This window comes from Cynara cardunculus (genome assembly GCF_001531365.2).
Source record: "Cynara cardunculus var. scolymus isolate 2C chromosome LG 12, CcrdV1, whole genome shotgun sequence".
NCBI classification, from domain to species: domain Eukaryota; kingdom Viridiplantae; phylum Streptophyta; class Magnoliopsida; order Asterales; family Asteraceae; genus Cynara; species Cynara cardunculus.
Window position 1 is genome coordinate 49,449 of NC_037539.1, and position 11,807 is coordinate 61,255.

The following is an 11,807-nucleotide window of genomic DNA, read 5'->3' on the forward strand; positions in this document are numbered from 1 at the left end:
TAATTATATTTTAGATTTTTTTTTATATTTAAAAAAAATTATATTGTATTTGACTATATTCATCTACAATCAGTTAAACGAATTCAAACATAGAGTTTTAATAGGTTATACTTACGTACAATTTATTTGTAATCTTAATTTTAGGTAATATGCATTAATAAACAGTACCTTAAGCATAAAAATGGGTTTTAAAAGTTTTTAATAAAATGACTAGTTGTGTACCTGCGCAATGCGGCGGGAGCCATGAATTTTAACGATTTTAAAGTTTCAATGGTTTTATAAGATAAGATTTAACGATAATATATGTTACACTTGGTCTTTACATATTAATACAATTTGAATAAATAAGAATTATTGTTTCAATTACAAACTATCGATAAAAAAAATTGTATGACAGTTTAAAATGCATTATATTTAAAATCTAACATATTTAAACGACTCCACAATGCGTTAGATTTACACCAAGAGCAGAGAACCAGAAAACTTGAGTTTTAAGATAAACACTCAAAACAAATAAAGAAAACTACAAATTTGACAGATCATAAACCATGAAAAGACCAAAAAAGATGGGTTTTATAATGAAATTTCAACTACTTACCCTCTTTCTTGTTCAGAAACTCAGATTAAGGTTGAATTAATACATGTATATATATATGTGTGTGTGTATTTGAAAAAAAAAAACCAAGAACATATTTTTAACGGATTTTAGTTGATATACAATTATGTATGTTAATGTGATAAGGGCATACAACGAAAAATGAAAAAGTAATGTATATAAAACAAATTAAATAAATAAATGTAAAGGTATAAAATGTAAGTATTAAAAATAATTTATGTAGTTATGGTATTTAATAATATGATTAACCAAAAATATTAAATATTGATCTCATTTGAAGGCATTCACAAGACGATTATAATGGTGTAACTTGTTAAAATAAAAACGTATTTTGTTAACATATTTTATTTAATATACAATTATGTATATTAATGTGATAAGAATGTCAAATAAAAATGGAAAATGAAAATGAAAAGTTAGGGATATACTAAAAAGTTAAATAATCAACTACAAGAGTATATAGTGTAAGTATTAAAAATATATTTTTCGTACTATATATGATAGATAATAATATAATTAAATCCAAAAATATTCAATATTGTGTTCATTTCAAAGGTATTGAAAATACGATTATAATAATATAATTAAATCAAATAATATTAATTATTGAGTTCATTTAGAAGAAATTAACGAGACGATTATAATGGTGTAATTTGTTAAAATAAAACGTATTTTTAACGTATTTGAGCTAATATACGTTTATGTATGTTAATGTGATAAAAGTGTAAAAATAAATTTTAAAAATAAATAAATTAAGTATAATGTATTTTAGCTAATGTATTTTAATGTGATAATGGTGTAAAAATAAATGGTGTATCATAAATTAAATAAATAACTATAAAGATATAAATCGTAAATATTAAAAATATTTTTTTCACAGTATATATAATATATAATAATATAATTAAGTCAAAAACTATTCAATATTTGACTCATTTCGAAGGTATTAACGAGACGATTATAATGGTGTAACTTGTTAAAATAAAAATGTATTTTTTTAAACATGTTTTAATTGATATACAATTATGTATGTTAATTTGATAAAGACTTAAAATGAAACATTTAAAAATAAAGAACGTAAAGTAAATTAATTAACTAATTATAGGGGTATAAAGTATAAATTTAAAATTATAATTTTAAAAAAATCGGTTCAATGTGAGATGGTGAAAAAGTGAGATAATAGTATCTTGGTCATTTAGTATTTTAAGACTTTTGCTAAATTTGCTTAATAAGATAGTATAAATATAGATATAGATTTAAAATATAGTATAAATAAATAACTTTTTATATCATTACCAAAGAATCATTTGTAGTGAACGGAATAAGTCACTAGGTGTTAACAAAGAGAACCTCGATCCTGATGAATAAAGCGCATGAGGGTGAGTTGAGCGAGCCATGTTGTTTAGATTTGCTTTCCTTTATTTAGACGAATAACAAAGGAGGCTTAGCTGTCTTTGCAGCAGATTGCTTCATGGGCATACATTCTATTCTATCTAGAATACCAAAAACACACGCACCACAATTGATAAAGAAACCCAACCGGAATGCAAATGAATTCCAAACCCATTTTGCCATTAAATAGTAAAATCTGGCAGTTACAACAAACTGGCACCATTCCAATAATGCTACCAACTCTCTCGACCACAATTCTATACCCCTTCCTCCCTCGAATGCATGACTCAACAACAACAACACCGACAAAAAAGCCGACTACACTTACCAAAATTTTATAATTTTCTACCAGAAACAAATAATCCATGTCTTCCTTCATCCACAGCAAAAATTTCAGAAAAGAATGCTTCCTATTTCTAACTCAGATCTCTCTCTCTACGCCCAAAACTGCAACGCCCAATTCAAAGAACCAAAGCAACTTTCTCCTGGGATACCACCGAGGAAGAGTGAGCAATAAGAGGCTCATAGTGATCGCCCCCAGCTCCACACCAACCTGTGATAACAAACACCTTTACAATTTCAAGATTCATTGTTGTACCAAAAACCACCTCTTAACAATAAAATACCCTGAAATCCCCAAGTTAAAGTTGCATATATTGACGAGAATAATACTCATTTTCTTCTCATTAATGAAATAATAAACGACAATAACAGTTTCGTACTTATTCTTATCAGTATGTCTTTAAGAAACAGATGCAACAAATCATAACAAGCAGATGATGTGTGATGTAAATGTTCTGATACCTGTTCCTTTCATGAATAGAAAGAAAGGTGGTCCACAGATTTCACTCCTTGGACGATGTGGAAGGAAAAACACACAATTATCTTCATCAACCATAGCATCTGATCCATGTGCCTGCACCTGTATTTAGATGTAGAACCAATGAAATAGACCATAAAAAGTTGAGACGATAAAAGGAGAACAAAACGTAATGCATGAATGCATATCATCCTCGTAAACTTTGCATCATTGACTGAAAACCAAGAATAAACCTCAAATGAACTTCGGTTCAAAACGATTTACAAGATATGAGTTTTCTGAATGCTTAATGACCACAGGTAGAAAGAAAATGAATTATATAAGAACCATTTTGAATCTTGGATAAAACCAACCATGCCTGCATCCTTATTTTCATTTGATGGGTCACATTATATAACATGGTTTGAGACAACTAAAGACGTAACAGTGGATCCCATCTTCAGCATGCCATGTTTCTTTTTGATAAAAATTTATGAAACACTAGAAAGTTATCCTCGCAATGAAGAATCAGAACTTTCACTGATAGATGATGATTATTTGTATTCAATAACTATTACACAACCAAATTGAGAAATAACAAACCAGAACCAGAACCATTAATCCCCAAGTCAGGCACTTGAAAACACATTTGAAGAAAATGCAAGTCGAGAGTAAGRAAAKACAGCAWACCACATAAATTTCTCTTTTGAACTCAGTAGCAAGACATTCGATTGCTATATCATCTCCAAAAGCTGCAGCATGGCCTTCTCTGTTTTCATCTACAGTTAACAAACCTTCCTCTGTATATTGCAAAGTGATGATGTTATATTCATCATCTGGAGACCCAGATATTGACATATACTTGGCCCAGTTTTGACCATTGTCAACAGCAATACATCTCTCTTTATAAATAGATTCCGCAGCCAATTCTCTACAATGAACACCAACAGCTTAAATGAAATATTTCAAGTATAACTTTCAAGAAAAAAATGCCAACACAATAACATCCAAACGTTACTTGCTTAGCAACTAAACTCTGTTTCTTTTGCAAATTTATGATCTTTACCGTAATTGCTAAAAATTTGAAAAAATTTGATGATACCAGGTTGTCTAGAATCCCCTTGTGGGTTTGAGAAGCTTATAAGACATGGTTGAGTGTGTTTGTCGTTTCAATAATAAATAATTTCATGTATTTGTCTTGGGTGGATACAATATTTTCGCACAGATAACTTGGATCTGAGTTACATTGCAAAAATGAGGACGACAATTTGCACATTTCCATGTATCAGTCATTTTCGCACAGATTCGAGCCAATTGAAGGCTTAAAACAATATTATGTAAAATAGATCTAACATTTTTGTGTTACCAATCTCTATAAATCAAATCGATTCCAAATAGAGCAATATAGGGCTTATAGATTAATGTAGATTAAGATTCACATGTGCATAAGTAGATAGTTTTTATACCTCTGCATACCGAGATTAACGAGTTCCTCGATAGCTGCATCTAAACTTTCACGATCTACCTTCTTCGCAAGTAATTTGACCTCTTGAACAACATGTATGCCCCAACCAGATCTTAGATCTGGCGCATACATATGCTTTATCGCCGCATCAATGTTGGCTCGCTCCATTCCGCTCTCAGATCCAAGATCTTCCAAGAACCGCCGCACCGTCCGTCTCCGCAGATCTTTGGCGTTAATCTCCGTCAGCCCCATCGCCTTTTGCGAAGCCGTGAATAAACAATTTCCATCTGCCTCGACATCTCCGCCGTGGCTAAGCCTGAAAACTACCGCCGCAGGCAAGGAAGTATCATCTTCTTGGTTTTGATTTTGACATTGATTAGGGATTTTATTCCCTGGGTGCTTCCAAAGGACTCCCTTGGCGTGGAGCCTCTGTAGGTGCCTTTTCTGCTGGTCTTCTAATCCTGAGACGTCATCCCAGGTGGTGGTGGCGGCGTTGAGGATCTCGTCGGATAAATCGACGGCAGCGATGGTATCGATAGATGATGGAGCTGCAGTCGGATCTTTCCATGGGATAACGGGAGACGAGGTCGTTGAATCACATATAAGCTTTCCCATTTTAATCAAAATATGAATGAATTTATCAAAAGATCAAAGAAATCTTTCGGTTTCAAAATTTGGAATTTCCCCTAATTTTTCTTCAACGGAGGAATTGCAGAGAAACAAGAGGGACGAGAGGTGAGAGAGAGAGGGAGGGAGAGGGATTAGGGTTAACGGATAGATCGACGACGCGGGAGGGTTTGGACACGTGGCTTTATCTGGTCATTTAACCGTTCGAGGATCTTTGCTAATGTACATTGGTCATGTGGCAAGACACGTGGGGGGTTTTTATTGGTTGCTTGGAATGTAAAATGTTATGGGCGGGAGGGACGATTCATTTTGGTTTTCGGCATATTCTTTACGCGGTGACAAACGTGCGATTTGGACACCATGGGGGGTGTGTGTGTGAGACAACAGTATCGGATTATTTAAATATTTGTAAAATTGATTATGATTTTCGTTTTATTTATCTAAAATGATTAAATAATATATATATATATATATATATTTGTTCATTTAATTCAATGAATCTTTCAAACGTATACTCTGTTACTAAACCGATCTAATCTAATTATCTGTAAGATTTAGGATTCTTACAATCCAATCAATGTTGTATCCAATACAAGTAGGCTATAAATTGGTCTACCGTTGAAGGTGCTTAAAGATCACTTAGTTTGTGATTTTGGTATAACATGGTCACGATGACATGGTGTACTCTTGAATTGGTTTATCCTAACTTCATCTTGTATGCATTTAATCAGATATCTCTTGTTCATTTATTTTCAAACAGACTGTATGGATGCATGATTGCAATTATAACAGGGGTTTTACATTTTGTCAACTCCAAAATGGGTCATATTCCCTTTAAACATATATATTTTAGGTAATGTAGAAGCCTTTTTATATGCAACATTTTATTCGATTAGTGGTAACTTAGAGCTTACATATCAAAAGTCGACACTAATGCTAGTTAGCTTATATTTCCGCTCCTTATCTAGTAAGAAATGGCGTATCAAAATGTTTTAACAAAACTTGGGTGGACATATGTAATTATGCACAAAAAAAAATCACAAAGACATAATATGATTATCTAAGACTTGTATTTACATGTAAGATCATAAAATGTAATACTCACATTTTACATGCAAAGATATATAATGGTTTTTTCTTCTTTGATTTTTAAACCATCCTATTTGTTTAAATATATTCTTATATCTACATAAAAATACCAAAATAGGTTGACAAAATAAATAGAGGCACTGCTTGTTTTCCTTTAGCATATCAATTACTTTATGTTTGTGTAGGGGGCTCTTTGGTTGGTTTTCTATTAAATTCTATGTGGATAAAGCTGTCGGTATGGATTAATCTGTCTGTGTAGATTGATTTTTTTTTGTTTGGGTATTTTTCATAGATGAAATTAGCGTATTTTTAACTGAGAAGGGCGGAATGGGAAAAAACCTTGACTTTTTACATAAAACTCTCATCTAGAATTTTATTGAATAAGTCAATTTTATATCATTAAGCAACTATTAATAACCATATATTAATAAAACTACGAGTCTCATTAAGTTAGTGACAAACAAATCCTAAATATAAACAAATATGTCAATACAATTCATCAATAATGTCAACCTTCTTATTTATTAAATTATTAGTGCCCTGTTTTTTTTTTTCTTCAAATGGATTGTTTATATTATTTATTTTGATGAAGTAATATATATTTTTTATTTTAATACACCATTAAAAAATAAAAATGTTTTTGTTGTGTTATGTGCTGTGAGTGTGGGGGCCTACAACTTTTTTAGGCCCATGAAGCCCAGTAAATATATGAATCAGAGCCCAAAATGTACCCAAGAAACAGAAGGCGGCGTAGACGTAATATGTAGTTGCCAAAGCGAACAGACAAAGGCAGCCTTTCGGAGATATCAAGGGACTCCATCTCGACCTCTCCGAACTTCCTTTTAAACACCCCTCTTCTCCTTTTCAACTCCTAAATCCGTCATCGATCCATAGATACCATCTTTCTTTCTTTCTTTCTTTCTGTGTCAACACACACATACACACTTACTGTGTGTACGAGAATCATGGCGACGTATCCTCCATCGACACATTGTCCATCATCATCGGCTTATTCGAATAATTCGTCTCTCATTAATGGGAGTAATCGTCTTCCTCAACGTACATCCTTTCCATCGATTCTTCGTAAACGATGTCGTTCGACAAAGCTCTATCTACATCAATCATCTAATGGAGTTTCACTCTCAAAAGCCGTTCATGTGCAAGATGGTCAGTTTGTTTCCATTATTCGTTTTACCAAATTCTTGATATTTACTAATTTTCAATCCCTAAGTTTATATTAGGTTGCATTTGATTTTAAGTTTTGGGGGAAGGATTAATTTTTAACTGTAAAAAAGTACTGAATTTGAACCATATTGGGGTTTCTTTGAAATAATAATCTTTGTATCAATTTTGAATTTGGAATCACAAGTGGGCGTTTTTCTGAAAGGGGGTTGTGTTATATGTGTTGTTGAAGGGGAGGAACTAGGTTTTTGTGGATTTTAAGATAGTTTTGTGCATTTGTTCTGATCATCATCTGTTTTGACTGTTGGGCTTGTTCCTATTATGATATGGACAATTACCCATGAATCCTTATGTTGTCAAGTTCTATGTTGTTAATCTTGAACTATGAATTTGTTCAGGAGAAAAAATGGGATGCACTTTTCCATGTCAACATACAACATCCGAGGTTTGGATGTTGACAAAGTTGTTTGCTAAAGGAACAACATCAAAACTATGTATAAGACTAGGGTCCAAGAGAAATCACAAGGATTTGTTAGCTGCCAGAAAACTAGGAAGCATGGGTGGTTCGATCCTTTGCCAAACCCCTTATAGGGTGCTTTTTGGTTGGAGTTATTTGGGGTTTGGCAGGGTGTGCATGGTGTGGGGGTTTGACCATATTGCCAAATTGTTGACCTCGAAAGCACAAGAATATGGGATTTGGGGACATGTGAGAGATGCTGTTGGTCTTCTTCTAAGATGTACCGAAGAAATTCACAATTTATACTTAGGGTTAAGTATGTGCTTAATTTATACCTCCTTTGTCCCATGAAATCACATCTTTCGTGGGATGCTCAATAAAATCTTTCAATGTATTCTTTTTTGAAACTTTTTATCATAACATCATTTATTTGCTCAATAAAATCTTTCAATGATTATGATTCCGGGTCTACATTTATTCTGTTTTATAATATGATATCTTACCTCCATTACGAAATTAGAGTTTTCTTTTGATTTTTAATTGTTCAACAAATGAGTCATGTGATTATGTGTGTGTGTGTGTGTGTGTGCGTGAACTTGGTCGTGCTCCGATACATGTACGTACCAATATTCTAACACATCTCTTGAATTCAATTTAATTTTTGTGGGTGTGGTATACAAGTGCATAAACTTATGACAATCTTTGAGCAATTTAATGACCTTTTGATTAGAGGGAATATGGATTTCCTGGCTCTTATGTGCATATTGATTATGTTTAGGTGCTAAAAGCATGAAAGCATCTCCTGTTGAAAACGATGGTCCTGTTAAGATATTGAAAGATGGAATATTATCCGTGCCACCTGTCACGCCTCCGGAAGAAAGCATAGATATTGCTAGTTTTGATTTCAACAAAGACAAGTCTACTGTTAGCATAACAGTGGTTGGAGCTTCAGGTGACCTTGCCAAAAAGAAGATCTTTCCTGCACTTTTTGCACTTTATTATGAAGGTTGCCTTCCTGAGGTTTGTGCTTTTCTATAGTTCGAAAGTTAAGCTCAACATATTGTGCGTTAGCATAAGATTGCTTTATTTTTGGCAATTGTTGACAGCATTTCACAATATTTGGATATGCACGAAGTAAGATGACTGATGCTGAACTTAGAACCATGGTTAGCAAGACACTTACTTGCAGAATTGATCAAAGGTGAAGGCAGTTCTATTTCTTGTTTTTGTTTATTTGATTCTTATATTGTTTTTTTTTATGCAAGTTAAAGGGTGTTTATTGGGTTTGTTTGAATGACTTCTTTTAGGGAGAATTGTGGTGAAAAGATGGATCAGTTTCTTGAAAGATGTTTTTACCATCCAGGTCAATACGACTCTCAAGAAAACTTCTTGGAGCTGGACAAAAAGCTCAAGGAACATGAGGTAATATACTGCAGTATGAGGATTTACAGGTTTTATCGTTGGAAAGACTTCTAAATTACAACTGTGAGTCAAGTCTAAAGATTGCAAATTTATTGAAGTAGTTTCTGGTCGATCTTTTAAAGTGTATCATTTGTTAGTCAATAACACCCTTTGCAAACAAGTTGTTCACTTTTCAAACCATCGTATTCGATTACTTTTTGTAGACTATCTTTTTGTGAAAATGCCAATATGAAACTATAGTTTGCAGGAATAAGTGATTTTGGACACTTTTTCTGTGCAGGATCGTTTATTCCTGAAAATTTTGGTATGTTTATTTTTCTTTTCAGTTTGCAACAAATAAAAAATGCTAGTATGATTGTTTGGAAAGCTAGTTTACATTTAGATGATTACTTGAAATGGCTTAGTGGAGTTGGCTAAACAACTTGTTGCAATATTTTATTTTGACAACGGTTAATTTTGATGTAGGCCGGAAGGGTTGCAAACCGTCTTTTCTATTTATCAATTCCGCCAAATATTTTCATAGACGCAGTTAAATGTGCCAGCTGTTCTGCGTCCTCTGCAAATGGTTGGACAAGGGTCATCGTTGAAAAGCCATTTGGCCGGGATTCTGAATCCTCTGCTGCATTAACAAGGTCCCTCAAGCAGTACTTGGATGAAGATCAAATTTTCAGGTAGGTTTAGCGATTTTTTAGCATATCTTATTGAAGAAAATGGAACAAGTTTTAAATTTGCTTAAATTTTGTAATATTTTGCAGGATAGATCATTATCTTGGAAAAGAGCTAGTGGAGAATCTTTCGGTTCTTCGCTTTTCCAACCTAATTTTTGAACCGCTGTGGTCACGACAATATATAAGGAATGTACAGTTCATATTTGCCGAAGATTTTGGCACTGAAGGACGAGGAGGGTAATCATTGTTTTCCTCCCCTTTTATCGCAGCAAATTCATTTGGGTATGCTTGAGGGGCATTTGTTTACCTTGTTCATTTGCTTTTCTTATAGATACTTTGACAATTATGGAATAATTAGAGACATTATGCAAAACCATCTGCTTCAGATATTAGCTCTTTTTGCCATGGAAACCCCTGTCAGCTTGGATGCAGAAGATATCAGAAACGAAAAGGTTTCACATTTATGATAAATTTATTTCCAACTATTGTACTTGGTTTTTGGTTGCAAACGAACCATTGTTCTTGCAAAAGTCCTGCAAAACGAGTTATTTTGTACAAGTCATGGATGGATGTAAACGCAAAAAAAAGAACCATTTTACTTGACCTTTTTTGTCCAAAATCTGTTGTTCATGCAAACTAAACTAAATCAATTATAAGATTGAAACTTTTGATGGTTAACAGGTCAAAGTTTTACGTTCCATGAGGCCTTTGCGACTTGATGATGTAGTAACAGGACAGTACAAGAGTCACACAAGAGGGGGTGTCAAATACCCAGCTTATGTTGATGACAAGACTGTACCTAGCGACAGTCTAACGCCAACTTTTGCTGCTGCGGCTCTTTTTATTGATAATGCTAGATGGGATGGTGTTCCCTTTTTGATGAAGGCGGGGAAGGCTTTGCATGATCGTAGGTTCGTTATTAATTATTTATTTATTTGTCCTTTCTCATCGGTCAATAATCTTTTAAAGCTTATATATTGTTATGATTAAAGAAAGGATGATGGTTTAGGCATTTAACAAATAGCTAAATGAGATCACTTACGGCCTTTGGTTCTTTTCATCCAACAGGGCTGAAATAAGAGTGCAATTCAGACATGTACCGGGTAATTTGTATAACAAGAATATTGGGACGGATCTTGACCTAGCAACGAATGAGCTTGTTATTCGTGTGCAGCCTGATGAAGCTATATATCTCAAGATCAACAACAAAGTTCCTGGTTTGGGGATGAGATTGGACCGTAGTAACCTTAATCTTCTCTATGCAGCAAGGTAACCTTATACCCATTTAAGGAAAATCTTATATAATTTCAGAACCTAGTTTAGTTGGTATAAGGGGCTGTTTGGTTGGTTTTCTATATGAATAAGGTTGTTTGTGTGGATTAATGTTTGAGAGCGCTTTTTCATAGATGGACAGAACATGTTTTTTAATTGTTTCGAAAAAAAAACTTGGCTTTTTGCATAAAGCACCACTAGAAGCTTATTGATACGCCACTTTCTATACCATTTTAAGTATGAAATGTAATTTGTTTGAATAGGTATTCAAAGGAGATTCCTGATGCATATGAAAGACTTCTTCTTGATGCGATCGAAGGAGAAAGAAGACTTTTCATACGGAGTGATGAATTAGATGCAGCCTGGTCATTATTCACTCCTGTACTTAAGGAGCTGGAAGACAAGAAGATTGTACCAGAATACTACCCGTATGGCAGTCGGGGTCCGGTTGGGTCCCACTATCTTGCGGCTAGATACAAGGTTCGATGGGGCGATGTTGGTTCAGAGCAGTGATGGACGGCTGTTTCTTTTTTATTTATTTTAGTTTTTATGGAGAATTTGAGATTCATTGGCTTGGTGATTTTAGGGATGAATGGTGTAAGGAAATAAATAGCAAGAAGCCAAAAGTATCAAGGTTTGATGTCATGGTTTTTAATGTGTTGTATACTGTTTTTGGCTTTTCAGAACTCTAATGAGTAATTTTCGTTGGTCTTTTATGGTTCTCAAATTGCAGAATAGCTTTTTCTGTTAATTTCTCATCTTTTTTGTTATCTATCCTGCCAAAATGTTCAACAGCCTGCTCCTGCGACACTCACTCA

General features: G+C 33.6%; 2 protein-coding genes across 4 annotated transcripts; one reads left to right on the forward strand and one right to left on the reverse strand.

Moving 5' to 3' along the window:
• Positions 1 to 2,162: 2,162 nt before the first annotated feature.
• LOC112523138 lies at positions 2,163 to 4,958 on the reverse strand. Its single transcript, XM_025132609.1, has 4 exons — positions 4,274 to 4,958; positions 3,498 to 3,738; positions 2,813 to 2,930; positions 2,163 to 2,561 (listed from the first exon to the last, which is right to left on the reverse strand). The coding sequence occupies exons 1-4, from the start codon at positions 4,885 to 4,887 to the stop codon at positions 2,470 to 2,472; spliced, it is 1,065 nt and encodes a 354-aa protein (XP_024988377.1). The 5' UTR covers positions 4,888 to 4,958; the 3' UTR covers positions 2,163 to 2,469.
• Positions 4,959 to 6,786: 1,828 nt separating this feature from the next.
• Positions 6,787 to 11,740, forward strand: LOC112522620 (glucose-6-phosphate 1-dehydrogenase, chloroplastic). 3 transcript variants are annotated; one of them, XM_025131866.1, is made up of 11 exons: positions 6,787 to 7,155; positions 8,406 to 8,647; positions 8,734 to 8,828; positions 8,935 to 9,049; positions 9,330 to 9,353; positions 9,515 to 9,720; positions 9,805 to 9,954; positions 10,049 to 10,169; positions 10,399 to 10,628; positions 10,786 to 10,986; positions 11,253 to 11,740. In XM_025131866.1, the coding sequence occupies exons 1-11, from the start codon at positions 6,954 to 6,956 to the stop codon at positions 11,500 to 11,502; spliced, it is 1,836 nt and encodes a 611-aa protein (XP_024987634.1). In that variant the 5' UTR covers positions 6,787 to 6,953; the 3' UTR covers positions 11,503 to 11,740. The 3 variants fall into 3 exon arrangements, with proteins under 3 accessions (XP_024987634.1, XP_024987636.1, XP_024987635.1); XM_025131868.1 differs by lacking the exon at positions 11,253 to 11,740 and having other exon boundaries at positions 10,786 to 10,820; positions 10,892 to 10,980; XM_025131867.1 differs by lacking the exon at positions 9,330 to 9,353.
• Positions 11,741 to 11,807: the final 67 nt, after the last annotated feature.